General features: G+C 42.2%; 1 protein-coding gene across 1 annotated transcript in view; it reads left to right on the top strand.

The window, feature by feature from the left end:
• Positions 1-7946: 7946 nt before the first annotated feature.
• LOC138260985 (myosin-4-like) overlaps positions 7947-26710 on the top strand; it is a 34033-nt gene continuing 15269 nt past the window's right edge. The window contains exons 1-23 of the mRNA XM_069209553.1: positions 7947-8018; positions 11810-12028; positions 12140-12283; positions 15437-15593; positions 15680-15707; positions 15817-15934; positions 16019-16111; positions 16210-16273; positions 16364-16462; positions 17027-17130; positions 17267-17405; positions 21752-21870; positions 21995-22144; positions 22231-22401; positions 22486-22792; positions 22912-22991; positions 23151-23238; positions 23344-23461; positions 23774-23897; positions 23983-24119; positions 24211-24466; positions 24554-24796; positions 24886-25062. Coding sequence (XP_069065654.1) covers positions 11825-12028; positions 12140-12283; positions 15437-15593; positions 15680-15707; positions 15817-15934; positions 16019-16111; positions 16210-16273; positions 16364-16462; positions 17027-17130; positions 17267-17405; positions 21752-21870; positions 21995-22144; positions 22231-22401; positions 22486-22792; positions 22912-22991; positions 23151-23238; positions 23344-23461; positions 23774-23897; positions 23983-24119; positions 24211-24466; positions 24554-24796; positions 24886-25062 — 3120 coding nt within the window. The 5' untranslated portion in view covers positions 7947-8018; positions 11810-11824. The remainder of the gene's footprint in view (positions 8019-11809; positions 12029-12139; positions 12284-15436; positions 15594-15679; positions 15708-15816; positions 15935-16018; positions 16112-16209; positions 16274-16363; positions 16463-17026; positions 17131-17266; positions 17406-21751; positions 21871-21994; positions 22145-22230; positions 22402-22485; positions 22793-22911; positions 22992-23150; positions 23239-23343; positions 23462-23773; positions 23898-23982; positions 24120-24210; positions 24467-24553; positions 24797-24885; positions 25063-26710) is intronic.

Here is a 26710-nt window from a genome sequence, read left to right as displayed (position 1 = left end):
AGAACCAGGGCTCACTTATTAGCCACACCGGTGACTCTGTAGTTGGGCCATGACATTTGGGTTGCTGTTATTCCTCAGGATAAAGGCATCATACACTGACCCTGGATACTTAGCATTGACATGTGAGATGTACTGGTCCACCAAGCATACCATCTGGACATTCATGGAGTGGAAACTCTTTGATTTCTGAACACCTGTTCATTCTGACAGGGGGGGCAAATGCAATATGAGTTCCATCAATCGCCCCAATTATGTTGGGGATATGTCCCATTGCATAGAAGTCAGCCTTCACTGTGGCCAAACACTCCACTTGGGGGGGGGGGACAATGTAGATGCACATGTGCTTAATTAGGGCAGACAAAACTCTTGTCAGCACTATTGAGAACATTGGCTGTGACATTCCTGCTGGCAAGCCCACTGTCACTTGGAAAGAACCAGTTGCCAGGAAATGGAGCACAGATAGGACTTACACAAGAGGGGGGATCTCAGTGGGGTGACGGATAGCAGATATCAGGACAGGCTCCAATTGGGCACACAGCTCTGTGATTGTGGCCCTGTCAAGTCTATAGGTGAGGATAATGTGCCTGTCCTCCCTTGTTGCCAAGTCCACCAGGGGTCTGCACAGGGGGTATGTCTCCATCTCCAATTCATTTGCAGCGGTAGTAGTCTAAGGGACAAAAGAGTAAGAAGCCAGTCACAAACTGAAGATTGGAGCCACAGAAGTGAGGTTATTGAGCTGACATTGTGCACCATAGCGGGAGGCGGTCAGGAACCGCTGTGCACCTCCTTATTGGTTCACATTGGGCCCTATGGGTTACAGTGGCCAATGGTGATGTACGCCGGCAGTGACGATATGCACCGCCATGGACGTGACTGGAATTTTCTCTCTGATCCCTCACTTGCTACCTGACCTTCAACAGGCGAGGACCTACACTGCATGTGCTGCTGTGACCTGTGTCTGGAACCTACCATGGCCTGTGTGACTGGGGAAGAACCCCTGCCTTCACCTCGGCGGAGTTGGAGCGACTGGTGGATGGGGTCCTACCTCAGTACGGACTGCTGTATGGGCTTCCAGACCAACAGGTGAGTACACTGTGGGCAACATGCATGTGGCATGCATGCATGGAGTGATGTGAGTGAGGGCCTCATGTGGGGGGGGGTTGGTGGAAGTCTCCTGGGCGGCGTACAGGTTGTGTGCTGGGCCATGTGTGTGTAAATGGTGATGTGAAGGGGTATGATGGGCCAAAAGTGTAACAGGCAGGACTGTCTGACTGATACTATTTTCCATTGTGTATTTCCTCTGCAGGTCAGCGCCAATGCATCGTGTGTAGGGCTGTTCCCTGTGGTGGGAGTGGTGTGTGCCCACAGGCACTCACACAAACACCATCCTTATACAAACATACCAACATCCACAATTTCCACTGTCTCCCCTCCTCCTCCTCCTCCTCCACCTCCCTCCCAGTTCCATCCACACTCACACCTACATGCACTACATCTTCATCCACTACCAGCATCACCACCACACCTAGCAGAACAAACATCTCACAGGCAGACACCTCCACAACAGCCATGCACACGTCCCCTGTGTCCTCTTCCACTGTGTCTGTCCCCTCCTCCCCCAAGGTACACAAACGCAAGCACTCAGACACCCAACAGCCACCCACCTCACAACAGCATCCAGCCCATGCACCGGCACCCAAACTCAGCAGACAGACACCTCCCACAACTACTCCCTCTTACTCCACTCCCAAACCTTCTCCCTCTTCCCGCCCCAATGTCTCTAAGAAGTTTTTCCTCTCTACCATTGACCTCTTCCCTATTCCTCCTCCCCGTCCTTCACGTCTGGCCAGGGTGGCAAAAACCCAGTCAAGCACCTCAGCCAACCAGTCCACGGGCCCAGTAGTATCCACATCCACTCGTGGTGGGAAAGGATCCAGGGCACATGTCCAGAAGTTGAAGGAGCCTGCACCTGCCAGCATCAAGGAAAGGGTGCCTGCCCCAGCTGCGGCCTGAAGGACCAAGGAGCCAGCCCCAGCTGCAGCCCGGAAGGGCAAGGAGCCGGCCCCAGCTGCTGCTCAGAAAGGCAAGCAGCCAGCCCCTGCTGCTGCCAGGAAGGGCAAGGAGGCAGCCCCAGCTGCTGCCAGGAAGGGCAAGGAGCCATTACCAGCAGGCAGGAATGACAAGGGGCCTGGTGCGGGGACTCAGATGGAGACCCCACCACCAATCATGGTTGTGCAGCCATCCGAGGCTGCAGGGGATGGGCTGTAGCCTCCCCCCCAGCAGCAGCAGCAGCACCACCACCACTACCAGTGGGCAGCCGCCCAAAGCTGCAGGGGATGGGCTGGAGCCTCCCCCCACCAGCAGCAGAACCACCTCCACTAGTGGGCAGCCGTCCGAGGCTGCAGGGGATTGGCTGGAACCTCCCCCCAGCAGCAGCACCACCACCACCAGTGGGCAGCCATTTGAGGATGCAGGGGATGGGCTGGAGCCTCCCCTCCACCAGCAGGACTGGGCAGTTTCCCTTGAACTGTACATATGTATAAAACAGTTACATTGCATTTTCTTATTTCTACTGTGTTAATCTCATTACACTCACTTTCGTACATTCCTGTTGTCCTTGCATTATTAATCAGGGGGTACGGGGTAAATATGTTTTATCACTGCAGCAGATTGTGTGTATGGTGTTGGGGGTTGGGGCTGGTGTTGTGTGTGTGTGTGTCACTCTGTTTTTCCTCCCCCCTCCCCTGTGTGCTAGACGGCTGTACTTACCGTCGCTGTCTTCGCCGTCGTTGGTGTTCGTGGTGGAGCAGGACGTGGAAAATCATTGGGAAGGCATGCAGCTCGGGCTCCATGGCGGCGTGGTTCTCCCCTGTGTCTCCAAAGGTGAGTCCTTTTCCTTCTGTGCAGAGTTTATGACAGGCTTTTGATGTCATTGGTACCGCCCCGGAAAAGGTGGCGGTTCCCGTGGTCTTAATACCGTGGGCGAATATTGTCTTCCGCCTGGCTGTAGGCGGCTACTGGCGTGGTGGCTGTTGTTTCCGCCCTGGTGGTCGGTGTGGTAAAGTGGCTGTCTATGTGAGTTCTCACCTCCATGGTCATAATTTGGCGGTAGTTACCGCCAGCCTCTTGGAGGTATTACCGCCACTTTATCACCGACCACCAGGATTGTAATGAGGGCCTAAGTTTCTTATTGTTTTTCTCAAACATTCAGTGTTCTTATACAATCCTATTTGAAAATAAACAAAGAAAGAAGGCATAATCCTCGCCTCCAAGTCCTTAATAGAATTGAAACTTTCCATTATGATAGCTAGGGAATTTTTCATTATATCTCCTTCCATCAATCAATAGGATTTGTGTAGTGTGCATTTCACCCATCAGTGTATTCAGGTGCTGGGTCTGCTGCTAGGGTCTTAATCAAACAGCTACGTCCTTGGCTGTAAACCATATGATCGTTACTATCTTTATTGTCTTAATCTCTAGCAAAGAAGTGCCACAGGGATGGAGGAAATCAGCAGTGAGCCATATTTTGGCAAAAGCAATTTTGTATCCAAATGATGTGGAAAATTATAGACTGTTAGAGCAGAAATATAAACTGAATATGCTTGTGTGTGTATTAAACAATCTTAAACTTGATCTAGATTGCAGCAGTCCGACTTATCTCATTCTTTTATATATGTGGATATTTATGTATGTATTTGGTATTTCTGTAGCGTAAACCTAGCCAAAAGTCAGCATAACACTGGGGCTGAATACAATCATTAAATCAATGAGAGATAGGAGAGAAAGCTGGTTGGTGGATAGTTAATGCATTGTGACTGTGTATGTTTCAAAGAGGTGCATTTTCAACTATTTTCTAAATTGGAGCAGTGTTAGGGCAGTTCTCATAGTATACGGGAATACTGATCCAGCTCTGAGGGGCATAGATGAAAAAAAGGCCTGCTGCCTTGCTTTTTTTCTTAGTCTGCAGTCTCGTGTCCTGGCTGTAAGTGTTCCAAGAACCACTGGTAATGGTGCCTTTGTAAACAATGCAGCTGGTTATGAGGATGGGGTAAGCTGGCAAGGGAAGCCAATGGAGTTCCATCAGGATGAGGGTGATGTGATCATATTTCTTTAGGCCTTGGATGAGACATGTTTAGTATGGGAGGACATGGAGCAGGGCATTACCAGAATTCGAATGTAAGAGTATGCGGAATTGAACAGCAGTTCTGAAGTCATTTTCTGGAAGAAACAGTTTCACTTTACGAGGCAGTCTTTGTTTTTTGACAATGTGTTCCTTGATGGTGAGACTGCTATCAAGGGTGAATCTAATTGCCTTGCAATTTGATTAAAGTTGGGGTGTGAAATTGTTAAGGTTCATGTCATTGAGCCAGGTTAGTGATTGTTCTTGTTTGCGGTTCTTGGCGAATAACAGGAATTCTGTTGTAGTTTGGTTGATCTTCAGATAAGCTCTAAACTTCCAGGTTTGGAAGATGTGAAAGCGGTGTTTGAGGCATTTGCTGTCTGAAGCAGAGGAGACTTTCAAGTAGAATTGTGTATCATCAGCAAATTGGTGAATCTTGATGCTGTTACCTGTGATAGAGCACAAGCGGCTCCAGAGGTTAAAGATGACAATGGACAGCATGGAAAATTGTGGGAATCCACATGTAACAGGCATTGTTGGGAACCTGGGAGTGCCAATTTGAGCAAAGGGGTGTCAGTTGGAAAGGTAGGAAGAGAACCAGTGAAAGATATTGCTGGTGTATCCCATTCAAAACTCCAGGGTGCATATGAGGGTGGGATGTCAACTGTGTTGATGGCAGCAGAAAGGTCCAGCAATATCAGGAGGCAATGGTCATCGTCATCTGTGGTCAGGAGGGCATTGTCTATGATATGTAAGGTAGGAGTTTCCGTGCTGCTGTGTGATATAAAGCAAGATGGTAGCTGTACCAGAGATATAATGTGACTTTTGAGTTGAACATATACAGTTTTTTCAAAGATCTTGAAAATGTACAAGAGTGATGCACTGGCTTTCGGCGATGTCATCAGGGTCTAGTGTAGGTTTCTTTAGAAGTGGGAGGGTCTGGTCAGCCTTGAGAGCTAACTTCTGAGAGGATTCCTTGAGAAAGGGAGGCATTGACAATGATGAGTAGGGTGAGAGAGCATCCCTATAGAGAGCTTTGAAGAAGGACAAGGGTTGGACACAATCTTCATACAAAAGTGGCTTTGAAGGAGTTGAGTATGTCTGCAAGATCTACAAGAGATAGGGCTTTAAAAGATGACCAAAGCAGAACTCTATAGAAAGGGGTGGACTTGAGACAGGCAAGCTTGATGTTGTTGATACACTATAGAATCTTCTGAACTAAAGAAAATGTTGATAGCATTTCATATTTCTATGGAGTAAGGAACTAGTAGAGGCACCTGCAGTGATTGTTTTGAACAGCGATCTGCTTCTGTTGGTGGCTTCATTGATGGGGTTGGCATAGTATTTTGCTTTGGCTGATCATGTGAGCTGTCTGCACATTGCACAAAGGCATTTCCTTATTATGAGAATTTCTGGAGTTTGGTTTTTATTCCATTTTTTAATTTTCAGTGGATGGATTGTTTATTCTCTGCCAGGTCTTAAGAGTACCAAGATACTGAAGGTTTTGACTTGTACTTGCAGGTTTCAATTGATACTTGAATGTTCACATAGTTGTCCATAAAGTGTTGAAGCTGTTTAGATAGTTATTGGCATCAGACGTGGAGTTAACAGGGTTATAAACTAGGTAAAGCATTAGGATGTCTGTAAAGGATCTGCAGGATTGGTCTTCTCTTCTAGGTTCACCATGCTTTGTCGTAGAACACTGAGTAGGGTAAAACGGATGGCAAAGTGGCCAAGTGGTATCTCTAGTTCAGAGTTATGGGTGGCTTGCATTTGATTGTTGGTGATGTTTAGAAAACAAGGTTGAGGTTGTAGCCTTTGGAAAGTGTTAGTTGTGTGACATTCTGTACCATGTTGATTAAGTCCATGAGACTGAAGATGGCGTCTGTTGTGGTTTTTGAGTTTTTGTTGTCTGGGAGACTGAAGTCACCCAAGAGGGTGTTGTGGACATGTTGAATGGATAAGGTGGAGAGGAGATCTGAGAATGTATCAATTAAGTCCTTGCTCTGCCTGGAAGGCCTATGGATGAGACAGAAGGTGGTGGTCTGTTGCTGAGAGTGGGAAATGACATGCTAGCATCTCCATAGAGCTGTGTTACTTTCTTGTCTAGGGTTCAGAGCCAGGACGACTTATGGAACACAGAGGTGCCTTCAGCCATTTGATGTGTGCAGTCCACGCATTTCTTTGCAAAGCTCACCGGTCAGGGAAAAGCTGGACTGTTGTTGCCTATAGGAACTGACATGCATATAACACAGACCATCTACTTCAATATCTGCCTCTTTCCCCTGCTTCTAGCACAATACAAAACATGAAAAATAGCATTGGACCGGCAAAGTGAATTATGGCCTCTATCTATTTACATTGTATGTATATTGTGCGCCTAGCTTCCACAACTTCTAACCTATCACACTAGTAGGTGCTGCATACAACACAAGATAAGAGAACTTTGGTTACTTACACACAGCACCAAAACGCTTGCCACATAAATTCACAACGAATAAGAATGCCTATCAAGCACTCCATCACTGCGTAGTGTGCTGTGCATGCTAAAATGTGCTTTAACGCCCTGAATGAGTTAGAAAGACCTACATAAATGGTTTAAAACAAAATAATGCAATACTTCTAACCCTGCGCCACGCACATACAAACCAAATACTGATGAGACGTGCTCCCACTGTGTCTTAATTCATATCTTACAATTCTAACGTGTGTTTAAATCCTCATAAAAACATGCACAAAAACACAATGTTTTCCTTCCACCGGGTTCACGCATTCATACTTTCATTTGAAATAAAACCATCTAGGAAAACCCATTTCCAATCCGTACTGCATTCTCGCACTAAATGCCCTAAATGATTCAGAAACGAGGTCAAAACTATCAAAAAGGTATTTTGTGAAGTGAAATACTGGTGACCGAAGAGCAGCGAGCTATGAGCGGAATGCAGCCAGTTGGGAGCAAAGAGTAGTCGACTACAATGGTCCCTCCCTGACAGGGGTAACATAACTGATGAAAGGCCTGTTGGGGCAATTGAAGTGAAGTGCTACGGAAGTCTGGGATAAGAACATACGAGGGGTCGTATAGAAAAGCTTTACACGCTGTACAGGCCCGGGTGACCGAAGATTCAAACAGAGGAAATCTGTGCTTCTGATCAAGGAGAATGCACCTGCCAGCAGTTTGGCTTTTGACCAAGAAACGACCACGTCATGAAACAGTTCATTCAATATTGCTTAGATGTACGTGCTCTCCCTCCAGCGTGCAGCGCGTCCCTGGTTGGATCGTCAGCTCCATCATTGGCAGAGCTTTGCTGTATTAAAAGGGATGCTGTAAACGCTGGAGATTCCTGACATAGGCAGGCGCCGGAGCACCATGCCGTGCACACATAGCTCCGGCATCACTAATGTTCTATCTATATGATAGCTGGCCGCCACTTGCCATCCACGATCATGTTTAATTACCGCCGTTATTTATAGATTTAAGTGCAGATTTTGTCGCATTCGGTTTCTGATTTCCACAAGTAGAAGGTCACCCGCGCTGAATCAGCAGATGGACCTTGTATATAAGGAGGGATGAAGTCCCACTACTGAAGCTTCAGACTTTCCGGTAAGTGCATCAGCTCTGGGGGTACCGTTTTATGTCGTTTAAGGTGTGAAGGGAGGGTACGTTTTCAAGAACTCAGACACTTAATGCTACTTTCATACCCTCCTGCACCCTTTCTCCATCACACCCAAGCGTTGTAGCGAAAAAACATTCACAACTTAGAGTGGAAATGCATGCACATACTACAAGTTGCAGAAAGGCAGCAAAACTGTGATGTTTGGTCCTAATTACTTAATGGCTGTGTTTTCTTTACAGGGGCTCCGTGAAGGTTTTGGTTTCTGAAGCAAGAGGCATTGTGAGGTAAGACTCGATCCCACTCAGGAGGACACTGCATAGTAGAAAGGTTTGGCGCTTGGGCATGAATTAACAGGATGTCATCATCTGCTTCTGCTGCCCCTAGATGCACGCAGACCCTGTGCTCGCTACACGGCGTATTCTGTGCTGAGCTGCGTTAGTCCTGCTCCAACAGAAAAGCGTAGAAATAAGTGAGGCTGGTGGGCAGAGAAGGATCTCGGGGCTTGTGTGGTTGTGCACTCACTTCATGATGCGCTACCCTAAATAAACACAGTAATGCCACATGCACAGGGTAACAGTACAGAGGCTTCCAACTCAGGTGAGACAGTCCATATCCAGAGACCAGGGTCCTGAGGAGGTGATAGGTAACACTGGCAGATAACTTGGAAATCTTCCCACCAAGAATTGTTTTTGTGGCTTTATCTTCCTTCATTTGGAAGAAACACGCAAAATGCTTAAGACGAGTTTGCAGTCAAAGTCCAGGTTAGCTGCATTCCTGGCCAAGAAGCCATTCCCATGGGTCTGGCATGTATTCACTGCTAAAAACCTCCACTATTTCAAAACCTCTTACTTATAGAATTGAATAGAAGACGGTAAATTGGATTTGGAAGGAAGGAAGTTTGAGAGAAGTTGAGCAGCACATTGTCGCCCTTCCTTACAATATCTTTTTGGACAAAAAAAACACACTTATGACTTATTCTAAGATCTGATGATACCTTTTCTTCACTATTTGAACTACTGGAAGAGTTGCAAGGAGATGAATATTATTTACCATTACTTCAGAATAATGATGGCAACATGTTTGCTATGCATGTGCCAAATGCATATTCGGGAAACTCAAATAACAAATATTCAGAGGCCTACTTCTGAGACCGACTTGGATGACATTCAGAATTTCTAAAATTCAATAACTCCTCCACAGAATGTGGCAGCCAGTGGAATAATAACCGGCAAGTGGGGAGGTCAAAACTAACGGTATTTGGAAAGTGACCTGCAAGCTCCTTTAGGCCTCTGAAAGGCACAACACTGTAATCTAGAATGGTGTCTTCGTAAACACAAGCTTTCTCTAGCACTCAGCATGAGTGGAGGTCCAGGCTCGCCTCGTAGTGCTATAAAGAAGCAATAGACGGGTAAGATATCACTTTGGGAGGGAGCCAATGTGACCAGTGAATTAAACGTGCCACAAAATGCTGCCAGTATTCCAGTGCAATGTAGCAGAGAGTGTCTATAGTACACCAATCACAAAATGAGTGCTTATTTTAATTTAAAAAAAAAAAACTTCCATATCAAAGCAAAGCACGTTTAGTTTCCTCTAACTGGAATTTCACATTTCTAAAGAACTTTAAATGAAGTATTTAACATTAACATTTAACAGGCTATCATACTGCACCTCTCGAGTCTGGCCTGGCCCCTTCGGGGCACCTGTTGAATACCAGACCATATAGTCATGTGCTTCCCAGTTAGGTGTCTGAGGTTAGATTACCAGTCACCTCTCCAAGGGACTGAATATAACTCTCGGTTTAAGATGAGGGTCTTATGACAGCGCCTAAATGCCATTGTTAACTACATAGCTACTTGTGGTTCCTAAACTATTTAAGGCACCTGCTTTTCATGGAGCGATAACTCTGACACTTTAACGGCCTCAGCTGGGATTCCCTAAATTGTAACACAGAGTTTTGAAACACTGAGGCTGCGGTTAAGTCTTTGCTCAGTGGCGCTGTCTTTTATTTAACAGAAAACGTTCAAAGAAACTGTTCCTCGGAACAGATGCACCATAAAAATAGTACATTCTCGGCAGATTTTACGCAGACCACCATAGAAGTAAAAAAGCACATTGAGGGGACTCACCTAGAATTGTAACACTGCACTGGAGTTTCTGCATCTGGGGCTTCAGCCCCCTCCAGACAGAGGTTGCACTCAGTGCTTAATTTGTGCCTGTTGTTTCCGGTACGGGACACCGCACTTATTTTTGAGGGCAATCACTTACTTTTCTGCCTCAACCATTTACTGCGAGCAAAAGACACATATGGGAAAGCCGGAGGAAAAGAAAAATCAACAAGCGTCACAATGGGAAAAAACGGAAGCTGCAAGAGTGAGCTGAAGGGACAGGGAGTGGCTATAAATGGATTGAAGAGGTCCGAGATGGCTTCAGGATTCCGCTGCCTCAGTATTCCGAGCTCGCACATTTAATTGCAGCAGCTGCGTGTTTAAAATGAGGGCTTTGGGCACTGGCACGTTTTTATTTACAAATTAAGCACTGGTTGTACTAATACTCGCCTTCGGTGAGAGATCATTTCCTCATGCACTCTGTACTCCAGCCTGAAGCAGAGGACTTTACTGCTAAAAACAACATGTCTGCGACTGCTTCATCGTGGGGGAGATCTGCATAATATGAATTCATTATCTAATATACACAGAATGTATTCCATACTGCATGAGCATTTCTGAGGTGAGCTACCCAGCACCCAGGCATGCCCTTCATGCAACTTCACAGCGCAGAGGGTATTACTCTGTCGTCCATGGAGGGAACCGGAACCTTGCACCACCTGGAGCTTGAAGCCCAGCTTCAATGTGCAACTGTGCAAAGCTGCATCTGAGTTGATAACGTGAAGGATATCAACAGCGGGGTTGGAAATTGTAGACAGGTGCATTTCATCTGTAGTCTAACAAGATCACACAGTGGCTGTGGGGTCGCCAGCAGCAGTTCTCTGCCTAGTGTCACCACAAAAGATTGGCACACGCCACTTTGTTTAAGCAGAGGAGACGCAGGACAGCACTCAACAGTCAACAATCAGGCACAGCAGTGCATTAGCTTTGAAAATGCATGCAAGAGTGATTGAATGAATTGGACGTATTTCCTGTACAACATTCACCTTAAGGATAGGTCTGTTTTCTGAAGCTGAGATTGTGACACCAGTGTAACATTTCACTTTCTAATTCAGTGCCTTTCAGTCATTCGTATTGAATTTATGATAATCCACTTGGATGGGGCAGGAGGACAAAAGGGAAATTATGTAGATGTAAGTGAGCGAAAAGACCCAAGATGGTATTTATGTTTGGAAAAATTACAGGAGTTAGCTTGAAAATGTATAGCGGAATTATCTAGGATTTATAGTTTTCAGTCAATGTTCTTAAATATTACTACATCAAATGCTCATGTTAGTGTTTTTTACCCAGGAAGATAAGTGTGCTTAGTGTGCCCGCTAGTGACAATAAGGCCAACCTTTCCCAAGTTCACCAGCCGCCACTGACAAAACACACCCTTCCTAAAACAGTGTGAGCTTTCAGTGTTGTGCAAGGGACAGGTTGGGGAGCTCTACATACTTCACGCAGGCTGCAGCACAGCAAAAGTGAGGATTGTTCTGCAGAAGAGCATCCAGGCTCCATGCTGCATCACTGGTGGGCGCTCTGCAGTGACTACAGTAGGGAATCCAATCAGAGGGACTTGTGGGGGTGCGTTGGTGAATCTGACACTAATGCACAGAGAACTGGACAGAAAGCATGAACTTATTCCATACAGGCTTCTGAGCAGATTGGAAAATAACACCCGTCTATCTTTACTGAGCAGAGTCCGATTCAACCCACCAATAAAAAAAGTGCAACTCCCCACTGAGCTGCCCAATTGAGTTCGTGCGGTTATTGGTGATAGTTAGAGCTCCACCACATAGACATTATGTGCAAATGCTGAAATGCCCATCATAATTTCCATTCGCCAAATTTAAAAGTCCGCTGAGGTGTGTTTGCAGGAGTAAAAAGTATTTTCCTTTATTTTTATTTTTTTTATTTTTTTACTCTAGTAACTGTCGGCAGTCATGTCGTCGGACTCAGAAATGGCAGTGTTTGGGGAGGCTGCGCAGTATTTGCGTAAGTCTGAAAAGGAGCGCCTGGAAGCCCAGAACAGGCCATTTGATGCCAAGAACACCTGCTTCGTAGATGACGAAAAAGAGCTTTTCGTCAAAGGAACCATCACGGCCCGAGAGGGTGGCAAAGTCACCGTGAAGACCGACGATGGAAGGGTAAAAATAAACTTATACCAACAATGACAAGAACAAGTCTAGCATTATAATGTAGCCAGGCGTCTCTGCTTAATTCCAACTTTATCGGTGTCTGTATTTCTTTCTTTACAGACTGTAACAGTCAAAGACACCCAAGTCTACCCTCAGAATCCTCCCAAGTACGACAAGATTGAAGACATGGTCATAATGACCCATCTGAATGAAGCCTCCGTGCTGTTCAACCTCGCCGAGCGATACGCAGCCTGGATGATCTATGTAAGTACAAGAAGAATGAAATACCAACTGACATTTCCCACCATATCCCCAAACAATGTCCAGGCAATGAGCGCAGCCCCTGCTTCCCCCCAGAAAATCAAACCTATGAGACGCCCCTGGTCTGAAGCTACACATTTCATACTTCCTAAGTGTCACACCCTTTGACTTGGAGAAGTCCCGAGGACCCCTTACTAATTCAGTCTTTTTAGCGCCACCAACTAATGAATCAGCCATTTGCTTATCGCACGGCAAGCTTGGGTTTAGCCAGAGGGAGTTTACACTGATGAAACAGTTTACACAAAGTAACTTACTGAATAGAAGAAACCCACAAACAGCTTTAAATGGCAAGACGCCTTGATAGTATTTACAGTAGACATTTAACCACACGAAACATTATGTAAAAGAGTATGTCCCATATATTCCATGCATGACAAAAAGAAGCCAAGCACACAATAGCGCACTCTTGCTTATGTACATGTACCATTAGCACCAGAAGTCTGAGGACACAGAATGGACCTCTGTGACCAATCAGAAAAACACTCACTGAATCGCAGTAGGCATGGTGCTCTGCAAAATAATGGTTCTGGCAATGATAAAAGTGCCACAGATAGCTAAAATAAGCACTCCTTGGTAAAGCCTACAGGCCTGGCACTGGTCTAGTGCATACATTCAAAGTTACAGTATGCAGGCATCCATACACACACAGGTACAATACACACTCACACACTCACGAAGTCGAAATGCAGATGTTTAGCGAATACTACCAGGTATCCAAAAATCCCAAAAATTCAACATACACATAGGCACAAATACACCCATACACAAATACACACACAAAGACGCACACGAATATCTAAGAGCACTCGTGCAGTTATACTAGCAAGTATTTATTTAAATACTGATTAATAATGCAGCATTGGAAATATCCCAGCAGAACTGGTATGGGTTGTGGGGAGCAAATTGGCCACATAATAGCTTTTCCTTGGTGCCGGATGTTAAAAGGACCCCCATTTTTAACGTGGCTGCACTTACAAGTCTCCAACGCGTACAACGCGTCCAAGAGATAAATGAAGGACTGAGACTGTATTGGATGTCCTAGTGGGTCCTGGAAATGCTGCTCCTGTGGTTTGTGATAGTTATGTATCAACACTTTCTCACGGCTTCACGGAGGCTATGCAGGGGTGGGGCGGTGTCGCAAAATGTACTATTCTTTGTGTGTTTGCACTGGGGGGAGATGAGATGTCTTCACAGAGTGTACTCCTTCGCCTCCTGGTACTTACACCTCTCTAAGCACCCAAACATATAAACAGCCATTATACATTAACTCACACTGTCTGACAAGTCAAACACAGAATGGCTATTCTGGCCCTGATTCAAGATGTGACTGGCATTGCCTAGTAGTCAGTGGCTGAAGGGTTTAGGATCAGTCTCCATCTCTACATATACTGTCATTTGGACTGAAGCAAAGTGAGAATGGCACTCTGATAGACAAGTGGCAGAAGACAACACACCCAAAGCCCCTGCCTGTATTTAGTAATACTAAGATTACAACGTGTTCATTTTTTAGCTATAACAGTGGAGAAACAACCAAAGCTGCCCCAGGTCCACTTCCAATGAGTACATCAGTGCCCTGCTTTACACTAAGCAACAGACGTACACATGTTGATTAGCTGGAGATTATATACTCATACTAAACAATCGCCTGTGAAAAACTGCACTTTTACAAACCTAGGAGAATGCACCCAACATGGCGGCAGGCAGAAACGCACAGAGAGTGCATGGCAGGTTAGTGGGAGCTTAAGTAGGCCAGGCATGCCTTCGTGCTTCACCACTCTGCTCCACCACTTCAAGAGATTAAACCTGTGCTCCGACAGCAAGTGGAGGTGAAACCTAAGAAGGCAAAACCAGGGGACTGAGACTAACACGACAAGATCCATATATCTAGGGGTGTGGATGTATGAAATGTTCAGGGGCTTTCACAACACAAAAGATAACATTTTTACACAATGCAGAGAAACACCCACAATTATCCATGTGTATTAAAGCCTTCGGTTATTGCTGTATAGCGGCAGTCACCACTTTGGAGTTATGGTTCAGGACAGCTTTTCACTCAAAATATATTTTTTGAGTTTCTGATAGCTTTCTGACTTCATGGACAGGTCTGGATCGAATTTGGCCATTCAATGGGTAGTCTGATAAGGCCCAGCATGTCGATTTTCATGAAGATTCATGTAGTGAAAAATAATTAAAAGTGGGGTGAAAAAAGATGTGTTTTTCCCTTTTAGCTCCCACATGAAGTTTTTTGCACAAACAGTCAAAAATGCTTGACAGATTTATATCAAACTTCACCTTCCTTTGGTGTAGTACAACTCTGTTTAGAAGTGTGTGACATATAAGGCTTAAATAAATGGTGCAGAGCAGGGTGGAAAGGTTTAACACATTTTAAATCTGTGCACTCTAAAGTCACGATTCAGTGAGCTCAGATTCCTGTCAATCACATCTGAATTTCTGACAAATGTCGTTGGCTGGCGAAGGCCTCTGAAGATATTTTTTTTGTCATCTTGAAAATTAACAGTCAAGTTTAATTTGTGACTTCTGAGCTGTAGAGAAAAAAATATCCATACTAGTGGTCGGATCTCAGTTGTTCCATCCCAGCGGAATGCTAAGGGGCACTCAGGGGAGTGGAAAACTCAAGTGCCACACCAGCAAAAGACACATAAAACAATGCATGATTCCTGCGCCAAAATGCGACTAGAATAAGTCGCGATCTCAAGTAGTGGATTTGCTTTCCATTTTGTGAAAAAATAGTGAATTGGAATCAATTCATGACTCTTAAAAGGGTAAGTAAAAGACAGCGGAGCTAGAGAGAGTGAACGATAATGAAAGAGAGGAGGAGAGCCAAGGGCAGGAGTATGTGCACAGGCGGACAGGGCACACGTGTCAGGGCAGGTGAGGTCCTGGCTACATATACCTAAAGGCCTTGCTGTATATACCTAAAGGCCATGCACAGTGGGAGTTGGGCATAAAGTGTATTATAAAAAATAACTTTACAATTCACTAACAGAGTTGAAAATGGAGTTATAGTTTAAATCATTTTGCTTTGACCAATCATTATTTCCTCGATTTCAATTAAATCACCTTTTTTCATTTCAGACTTACTCTGGTCTTTTCTGTGCCACTGTGAACCCCTACAAGTGGCTGCCAGTGTACAATCCAGAAGTAGTGGCAGCCTACAGAGGCAAGAAGCGCCAAGAAGCCCCACCTCACATCTTCTCCATCTCTGATAACGCCTATCAGTTCATGTTGACAGGTAAAGTTTTACTTTATTTAACCGTTATGATTTCTACTCAAATATAGCATTGCTTTACCCAATCTTTTTTAACATTCCATGAACAGATCGTGAAAATCAGTCTGTCCTGATTACGTAAGTATTAAATCATTAGTAAAAAATTGATGTGCATGAATTACATCAGCAACTCTATGTGGCTGAGGTTCTTAAAGTAATTCTTCTGAATCTCCTATTTTCCCAACAGCGGAGAATCTGGTGCAGGAAAGACTGTGAACACCAAGCGTGTCATCCAGTACTTTGCAACAATTGCAGTCGCGGGTGATAAGAAGAAAGAGGGCTCCGGCACAGGCAACAAGATGCAGGTTTGTTTCTCTGTCCAATTCATTTGAAAAAACAATGCTATATATGACAACTTAATTGATGCTGAAACCTTGGTTCTCTAATAGGGAACTCTGGAAGATCAAATCATCCAGGCTAACCCGCTGCTGGAAGCCTTTGGAAACGCCAAGACTGTGAGGAACGACAACTCATCCCGTTTTGTAAGACTTTCAAATCTTTCCAAATTCTCAGTTTCTAAAGAACCATTTAATGTCTCTCAGAAACACCGTATTAAGTGTACCCTCTATTTATTTTTTAGGGTAAATTTATCAGAATCCACTTTGGAACCACAGGAAAACTGGCTTCCGCAGATATTGAAACATGTAAGACTGTATTACATATACACATTTCAAACCAAAAATTAAAAAGATTTATATTTAATAATCTAACATAAAATATGTTTTGCATTACAGACCTGCTGGAAAAGTCCAGAGTCACATTCCAGCTCTCAGCTGAGAGGAGCTACCACATCTTCTACCAGATCATGACCAACAAGAAGCCGGAGCTTGTTGGTTAGTCTCTAAAATGGTTCAAATTTCCTTTTATCTGCACTCAATGGAAGTGTGTGTTAAAAGATGACATTTTAGTAGTGCCAAAAACAGAAAACCATTGTGGTTCACTACATTCCTCAATCCTGTTTGCTAGAATAACAGTCATAGCGACAAAAATAGAAAAACCCTTGTGGTCACTTCATTCCTGAGTGCTGTTTCCTATTGTAACAGCCACAGACAGAAACCGGTGCAAGTGAATGATTGATATGATCTAATAAAATTCCCTCGGAGACGAAACATTGGGGAATTGATAATAAATCGGGGTAAATAAGAAATATTGACAGAAATCTGAAATTCTCCATTTCAATGACAAGATCAAAATGTAAAACGGAATATTTAGCACTTGCAGTAATTATTGAAATACTTTCCATTGTTTATAATGGAAATATCGCACCCATCGATGCCTGGGAGCGTTTTGGATAAATGTACATCAAACAAATGAAATTCATTAGACTGTAGTTATTTAGCTGTTTGCTAAGCGTCTTACTGCATTATTCAATGGATTCTACCATTTCTCTTTAACAGAGATGCTCCTGATTACCACCAACCCATATGACTACCCAACCATCAGCCAGGGTGAGATTGCGGTGAAGAGCATCGATGACGTAGAAGAACTACTGGCTACTGACGTAAGTTACAATGAACACAGGCGTCCATGTCTAATCGCCCAAAATCGTTACAAGAAAGGGATGTAAGAATAACAATACCTGGCAATTCCATTAAGTAGAAGATCCCAATCACAATATGCTTCCCTTTTAATGACAGAGTGCCATCGATATCCTGGGGTTCAACCAAGATGAGAAGCTCGCCATCTACAAGCTGACAGGAGCGGTCATGCACCACGGAAACATGAAATTCAAGCAGAAACAGCGTGAGGAGCAGGCCGAGCCCGACGGCACAGAGGGTAAGTCGTGCTATTACCCTCATCTTAGATAAAAGCATCAGAATTTAAAACCCATACATTTTAAGAGGATTAATCTCATTAGTCAAAGTGAAACTCGCTTTACAGTACAAAGGTCAAAATTAAAGGGTCGAAGAGGAACCACTGCTTAAATCATGATTAATTTGAGTTGTAGAAATATATTTTACACTACTCTGAAAGGCTATCCTGCATTATGCAGAATGCATAAAGCATTCTGGGCCCAATGTACAAAACATGTTTATGACTGTAACACCCCAATTCGGAGTTTGCTACATAAAAAAAACTTTTTAGGGTGAGCAAGAAACCGGTGAGCTTACAGTAGGTTTACAGTGCACCCATTTCTTGACTTTAATATCTCTCCCATCTGCTTGTTTTTTATTCGATGGTTTGCCTTCCTCTTGTGTTTTTTTCCTTCTTTTTTCTTTTTCATTCAACACTTTATGAAAGTGCATGTGTTTTCTAGCGCTCTCCTTTTTGTGATGTTTCACCCCTCCCAACCTCCTGCTCTGTTTTGCTCCTCACCCCCCCCCCCAAAAGTGTTTGTAAAAGCACAAAAATAATATTTTTGCAGGGAGTATGGCTGAACAGCAGATTTTAAGGGTTATTTTTATTTTATCTCCTGAATTCTATATACTTCATAAAAGAAGCTTTGCATGCATAGGCTTTTATGGCCCTGAAAGAAAGGCTTTCTGCAGCCACTCAGCCTGCTGGTCTCTGAGGCAGAAGGTGTATTTAGCACCACAGTTTCTCCTGGAGCCTCTCAATCTGCTCCTTGAACCATTTCAGGGGAGCAAATGGCTGAATCTTGTGGAAAGTAAATTAGGCCTTGGCAAATGTTTCCCTTTACATTCAGATACATCCTTCTTTCAAAATTTTGTTAAGTTTTCTGAGCGAAAAGTATTTGAAATATAAGCCATGTTATTTACAAAAATGTAAAACATTAAATTCAGTGTACAGTTTTGAGAAACCCTAAGATGATTGTTTGCCTTTTAATCAACATTTTGAAATGTTTCTTTTCTTTTACTGTTTTTAAACAATAATTTATAGACAAACAATGGCAAAGCCAACAGTTTTGCACCCACATTTTAAAGGCACAACTTGTAGCCTTTGTCAATCCTTTTTTAAACACGCTAATCTCATTTTAAGATCTGTAAACTTTTGATGATTTCTAAAATGGGATTTCAAACCCATACTGATTCAGTATTTCGAAAGGGCGTGTTGTAGGTGTCCGTTTCAAGTAGCGAATCAGTGTGCAACTTATTGAGGTTTTCCCACTGAAATCTAGTCCTAACATTTCGGAAATGTTGACAACTAAACTTAGATGGTAATACATTTGCTGAAGGGATTGTAAAAACATAACCTTTTGAGCAGTAGGAGGTGGTTCAGTGGATCACTGCCAGATGTCAAACAAACGTTTAAAAAAAAAAAAAATTTCTTTTTAAATGCAGCATTGTTTCTAATAATGAAAAAGGTTACTTATTGAAAAAAAATCTGTATTTTATTGAAAAGCGGTCCCAGACATGATGGTCTGCTTAGACTACGAGGCTATCATACTTTTAATGGCCACCAACTGGAGTAAGTCACGTACCTCATTAAAATGCGTGGCCCACTCCGATTTGAAATGTAAAAAACAGACCTATTAGTACATAGCTAAGTTCATTAATTTCTTTACTCTTTGCAAAAGTACTGGTTGCCAACTGCGACCTGATTTTTAAAACCAGTAATTGGTATATCTGGTCTACTGTGCCCTCAGTATGAACAATAATGCCATATTCACCCACCCGTAATGGTATGATTTTAAATGCATGAGAGCAAATAGACTATTGATGTCAGCCTTAATGGCGTATCCCAGGTTACCTTGTGAGGTAGTATCTGCACATAGGGTTTATAAGGCAATGTTGAATGAAAGGAAGCAAGAAATTAATAAAACTAACTGGGAGCGCTTGGTAGCTGCAACTGAACTAAGGAATTCACAGTAATTTTAGGCTAGTCCAAGGTGTGTAAGCTAGGCTTTTGCGAAGTAATACAAATAACCTGTCACATAAGAGCTGCAGCATGGTTTAATTGTTTCTCACCTGTACATCGTAAGAGGGAGGGTTGGATTACCATCCATTCTGTCGGAGCCTAGAATATCTCACGCATTTTAGTTGGACATAACAGTAGAGGAGGTTAAGGAAACCATCTAACTTTGTCAGGACCATAAGGCGCTGGACGAGACAGACTGCTGATAGATTTAAATAAGTGTAATGTAGAATTATGGGCACCCTCCAAAGCTGTTGTTCTTCCTCAGTAATAGTACCAGTTTTGGAAAAAAGTAACCAGGGAGACCCCAAGAGGTACAGCCCGCTATCATTTATGGATACTACAGTCGAGATAACTGGCAGGGTCAATTTCAATTGGGTGTGAGTACTGGCTCAAAGTAATAACATTTTAGATCCCGCTCAATACAGAATAGGGAGCAACTGGGTATAGTTGAACAGTGCCTTAAACTACATCTTATTCTGGTCAAATACACCACCAGCAAGAGCTGGCCACTGTAACTAACTGTTATGGATTTGTTAACAGCGTTGTGAATCAATTAACCACTCAAACTGTGGGAGACATTGCTAAAACCTGGCTTGGACCATACATCTGTTCATTTTTGCACTCGCTCCATGAGAACTTCATAGAAAGGGTTAGATATGGGTACTCAGGAGCTCACAGGGCCTTTATCATTGGGTAGAGGCCTGTGTGCTGCCCTAGTTGATATTTGTTTTATACATTAACAATCTAACCCTGTCCTTGGCACATTACTTGTGTGATATCCCCATTGCCAATAACATATCACTACTGGCTCTGCTGTTTGCAGATGACACAGTGCTGACTGCACAAACACCTGATACTTTACATTTGTGAGTCAACGGATTTCAAGAATTCATGTCATATTTAGGCATTTGTTTTGATTCATCAGAGTCATAGACGACTCAGGACACCTACTTAAGTTAATAAATCTACTTTCTGGGTGCACAAGCCTTATCCCACATTTAGGAATCTATAAAAGCCAGTGCATTCCAACTGTAGCCTATGGCGCTGCGGTGTGGAGATTTGCAAATTGTACCAATTTATGGATAGAGGAGAACATTTCTCCAAGAGTGTGTTAGACAACCCCTTCATCTATTGGTCATGGGAAATTAGGTCTTACCTAAATGTGAGATCACATTAACTGGGCACCTTTAGCTTTGTGGCTTTCAGTCTAGAGTAATCCAGAGGCAACCTTTAATTATACCATCCTAAAGAATTGCCTACGCCTGTATAAGGCTTCTCTTCTTCCCTTGTTGGCTTATGTATCCGAAACCATAAATAGGGACAGGTTTATCGCAAATATTTAACAATCCGTCTTTAATACAAGCACAAGATAAGAAGGAAGTGAAGGCACAGTACATGGTAATCACCTCAGGAGGGAAAAGGCTGAGACTGTGAGACCACTTTGAAAGAATACATTTCCCTGAACTGGACATGGTAATGGCTTTTTATAAGCGATTGTCGCTTAGCAGATGGGAAAGGCCATTACTGTTTAGATGCCGGTCAGAGACAATTGTTTATCCATTTTATTTTCCTTTGCACTAACAACATGCTGTCATCTCTGTCATCTCAAATCTGTCCATGTGATCGCCACTGGATCCTTTCTACATTTAATGTTTTTCTGGTAATTTTAGGCACTTTTTGCTAAAAACCTTTGTATTTTCACATTTAAAACAATTCAATTACGCACAATGTAGAAAACAATAGTCAGAATATTACCTAATAATGCAGATATTTGTTTTAGAGGTAGTACTCATATTAAAACTGAAATATTTTCCTAACATATGCTTTGGTAATTTTATATAGTCCCTACATTTCCATGAATTGCCTTATAACTGTATATTTGATTTTATATGTGTGTCTGACATGCGAATAAAGTTTGTGTGACTGATTGACTGCATATACTCGCTCAATGAAAATGCCATATTAAAAGATCACTCCGTAAAAAAAATGCCATATTAAAATATCAAAAAGCTTCTCTAGATGATTTAATCAAAAAAGGTGTGCTTAAATTTTTTTATAACTGAAGCAGTAACTACACGAACAGGACAACAAACACGTTAATGTCACAGAATCTTAATGACTATGACAGGGAAGAAATGTAATGGAAGTGAAGAACCAAATTAAAAAGCCAAGAATAGGTGGAATGGGAGATAATAGGCATGGATGGAATTCATATTATTAAATATTATGAAACAGGTTAAAAGGTCAAAATGTGCTTAAAATTTACAGAGCAGATATGTAATACACATCTGTTCTACTTTTAGTTGCTGACAAAATTGCTTACCTGATGGGTCTGAATTCAGCGGATTTGCTTAAAGCGCTGTGCTACCCAAGAGTCAAGGTTGGGAATGAATTTGTCACCAAGGGACAGACGGTTAATCAGGTACGTATGTTTTTTTGCATGTGTTTCCAAGAATAAGAATTGTTTTTTTATTAAGAAAAATATCAACACATATCTTACTGATTACATTGTTTCAAGGTTAAATATGTAATCTTTCCTCCACCAGGTCTATAACTCTATTGGCGCACTCTCTAAGTCTGTTTATGAAAAACTCTTCTTGTGGATGGTGATCCGTATCAACCAGCAGCTGGACACCAAGCAAGCCAGGCAGTACTTCATTGGAGTCCTGGATATTGCAGGCTTTGAGATTTTTGATGTGAGTTTAAGATACTTTGCCATAGAAGCATTCTGATACTATGATCATAATGAATATCCATCAACTAAATTACCATTCTGTTCTAGTTCAACACCTTAGAACAGCTGTGTATCAACTTCACCAATGAGAAACTGCAACAGTTCTTCAACCACCACATGTTTGTCTTGGAACAAGAGGAATACAAGAAGGAAGGCATTGACTGGGAATTCATTGACTTTGGTATGGATCTGGCTGCGTGCATAGAACTTATTGAGAAGGTGGGTCACTTTGTGAATTACATAGTTTTAGTAAAACCCACTACAAATATGTCATTGTTCACCAATGCCTTATATTCCTTTCAGCCCATGGGAATTTTCTCCATCCTTGAAGAGGAGTGCATGTTCCCCAAGTCTACAGACACATCCTTCAAAAACAAGCTGTATGACCAACATCTGGGTAAGTGCAAGAACTTTGAGAAACCCAAGCCAGGCAAAGGAAAGGCTGAAGCTCACTTCTCTCTGGTGCATTACGCCGGTACTGTGGATTACAATATCACTGGCTGGCTGGAGAAGAACAAGGATCCATTGAATGAATCTGTTATCCAGCTTTACCAGAAGTCCCCCATGAAAGTGCTGTCCATGCTTTACAGCGCTACTGCAGCAGAAATTGGTAAATATCATGCTATATTATATGCAAATAGTATAGTACAACATTCCACAATAATAAAATTAAGTTATTATGACAGAATGTCCGATGCATTGAATATTTTTGTTACTTTCAAATATTAGAAGCTGCAGCTTCATCTGCTGGAAAAGGAGGAAAGAAGAAGAAGGGCGGGTCCTTTCAGACTGTGTCAGCTTTGTTCAGAGTGAGTGTTAACAGCTAAATGTACCTCAGTGTGGGACAATTAGTCCATGGCACAATATATAAGATATTAGTACTTGAGAGTAGCTTGTTTCACAGGATATTTTAGAAGTGGGCTTCTGTGTCTGCAGTGTGTTAAACACTTGTATTTTCACTATTTCAGGAAAATCTGGGCAAGCTGATGACTAACCTGAGGAGCACTCATCCCCACTTTGTGCGTTGTCTGATTCCCAATGAGACAAAGACTCCAGGTAGAGCATCGCTTTGATGATTACCCATGCATACAGTTTTGGAATATCATTGTGTGGCATGTGAGCATTAGGTGAACTGATATCGTCTCTACTCTCTGCCTGCAGGTGTAATGGACAATCATCTGCTGATCCATCAGTTGAGATGTAACGGTGTCTTAGAAGGCATTAGGATTTGTAGAAAGGGATTTCCAAGCAGGATCCTCTATGGTGACTTTAAGCAGAGGTAAAAAGATTAGATTGCAAGTAACACCTGCCTAAAACATAACTGAATACATCCTGTCTTACGTAGATAAAACATCTTTTTACACAAAAGCTGCAAAAAGCAAGGTTCCAGGGGTTGTGATTTTTTTAAAAACGTGTACTATTCTTTCGTTTGTAAGTCAAGTATTATTGTTATCACATACAACAGTCACCTAAAACCGCAAGATAACACAGTAGCGTTTAATATTAGAACTATGTTAAGTAAAACAATGTAGCAGCACTTCTTCTTTTTTGAACAGACCATGAGACTAATGTTCATCATAATTTCTTTAAGGTACAAAGTGCTAAATGCAAGTGCTATTCCTGATGGTGCCTTCATTGACAGCAAGAAGGCTAGTGAGAAACTGTTGGGTTCCATTGATGTTGACCATACTCAGTACAAGTTTGGCCACACAAAGGTAGGAAATTATATACTTAATAATTAATATAATGAGGAACATTAAGAATGTCAGTAGGTATTCATCATGCACATCCTCATTGAAGGTGTTCTTCAAAGCTGGCCTCCTGGGTACCCTAGAAGAAATGAGAGATGAAAAGCTAGCAGAGCTTATCACCCGAACACAGGCAGCCTGCAGAGGGTTCCTCATGAGAGTAGAATTCAGGAAGATGATGGAACGAAGGTATTTAATAAAATTCACTGTTTACTGAAATCTATATGAATGATCCACACTGAACCTTTCATAACATCTTTGTTGTTTTTAACCTGAATAGAGAATCCATTATGACTATCCAGTACAATATAAGATCATTCATGAATGTCAAAACCTGGCCGTGGATGAAGCTTTATTTTAAGATAAAGCCTCTGCTGCAGAGCGCAGAGACAGAAAAGGAAATGGCAAACATGAAGGAAGAGTTTGAAAAGACAAAGGAAGCCCTGGCAAAATCTGAAGCAAGAAAGAAGGAACTGGAGGAGAAAATGGTTGTCCTTCTTCAGGAGAAGAATGATCTTGCATTACAGGTTCAATCGGTAGGTAAAAGTTCGTAGGTCAAAGACAATGACCTGTACCTTCACAAAATAAGTATTAAACTCATTTTGCATTTAATAATTTGTTAGGAAAGTGAAAACATTGCAGATGCAGAAGAAAGATGTGAAGGTCTCATTAAAAGTAAGATCCAACTAGAAGCTAAAGCGAAAGAGCTAACAGAAAGACTTGAAGATGAGGAGGAAAGTAATGCTGAGTTGACTGCAAAGAAGAGGAAACTGGAGGATGAATGCTCTGAGCTGAAGAAAGATATTGATGACCTTGAGCTCACTCTCGCCAAAGTAGAGAAGGAGAAGCATGCCACAGAAAATAAGGTAAATGTAGACAGATTGTTTACAGTATCATACACATTGCAAGTATGTTACTGCACCCTAAATTGTTTTTATTGATCTGAATGTTTTAGGTAAAGAACCTCACAGAGGAAATGGCAGTCCTAGATGAAAACATTGCAAAAGTTTCAAAAGAGAAGAAAGCTCTCCAGGAGGCCCACCAGCAAACCCTGGATGACCTACAGGCAGAGGAAGACAAGGTCAGCACTCTGACCAAAGCTAAAACCAAGCTGGAACAGCAAGTGGACGATGTAAGTATCAATTAAAAAGGATACTGTTTCAAAGAACATGGAAGGAAACCCTTTGTTGAAGATTAGATTTATTCTATGGTGTACAGTCCTTTACAAAAACCTTCTTTAATAATATTTACTACTATTTATAAAAAACATTCTTTCATGTTGTTACATTTACTACCTTAATTAATTGACATAAAATACATATTCTCCAAATATTTTAGGCCACTTTTACAACATTGACAGAGTGTATTTAAACAGCAGAATGCACACAATTTCTGGGAAGGTTATTTAAGTACAAAGCAACTAATTGTGTGACATTGCATCTTAGAGTAAAATGTAGTTAGAACACCTGCATATGGAGGCCAATTACAGGTAGCCAGGAGGAGCAGCTTTAGGTTTTCAGAGCTGCCTTTTGGTACTCCTAGTCTCACTGGCCATGAAAGGAGCATCATGAAATGAAGGCAAACACAGCTCTAGGAGTCTTCCATTCTGTGGTTTTTCCATACCTACTCAGTAGGAGATGCCGGGGAGCTATGGACTGGAAAGGCAGGTCAATCCTCGATGGCCCAGAGTACCAAATCGTTTGTAAACCCCTTTTCCTATTTGCTGAACATTTGGTGAATAGGAGATCATGCACTTGCATAATGCTGAATTGGTTTTTCTGAAAACTATAAGGTACTAAAAGAAATATTTGTCCTACAGTGGGCACCTCTTTAATGGTTAACAGAGAATCTGACTTAGTAATAACTGATGATAAAAAAAATCTTCTATTAGTATTGTACGTGGCAGAACACAAACAACTCCGTAAAACTGAAAGTTCTGTTGTATTGTTAAACAGATTCAGTAAGAAATGGTCAATTGGTTGTCAGAATTAATATGAATGGAGCCTTTGCAAGCTTAATAAATAATTTATAACAAATGCTACATTACATTTTAATATATATTCACAATAAAACACCTTTCTCTGTAGTTAGCTAAAATACTATTCAGTTGTGCAATATTTCTCGGTAACCTAGTACAACTTTTTAAAATAAAGCCTGCTCAAGTATGACATTACTTCATATGTACGAAGTATTATTGAATCCATAACAGGAAGGGTAAGTCTGACACCAGGGGAACCTGAAGCCATTACTTCAATATACAATTACATATGATTCAGTCTAATTTTTGCTAAAACCATGCTCAAATCTTCAGAAACGGATATTTGAGAAAAATGTAAAGTTTTACCAGACATTCAGCTAACTCATTTGTGTTCATGCTTACACACATGTATACACACCCACATACAGACATAAACAAACCTCTACCACTTTCTTCAAATCTGGCAAATAGTTTCTCTCCTTTGGCCTAATTTATCAGTGCTTTAATAGTCACCTGAATGAAACATTTCAACCAATGACAGTGTTTTTTATGGCATGGCTCACATCATTATAGGATCCAAAATCACGTAAAAAGTGTTAAACCTATCAAATTCACACAGTATTAAGCCTGCTCAAACAGCATATATGTGAATCCAGATAAGCTTGATAACACAGATATTAATAAACAAATGTTAAAACAAGCACAAAACATCAGATCAAGCTACCTGTTTCTGTGAGCACGGATGCAGATGAAAACAAATAAATATTTCAAAAACACGTCTGCCAAAATAGAACACTATATA

This window comes from Pleurodeles waltl, chromosome 10, assembly GCF_031143425.1.
Source record: "Pleurodeles waltl isolate 20211129_DDA chromosome 10, aPleWal1.hap1.20221129, whole genome shotgun sequence".
NCBI lineage: Eukaryota > Metazoa > Chordata > Amphibia > Caudata > Salamandridae > Pleurodeles > Pleurodeles waltl.
This window is presented reverse-complemented; position numbering and strand designations above follow the sequence as displayed.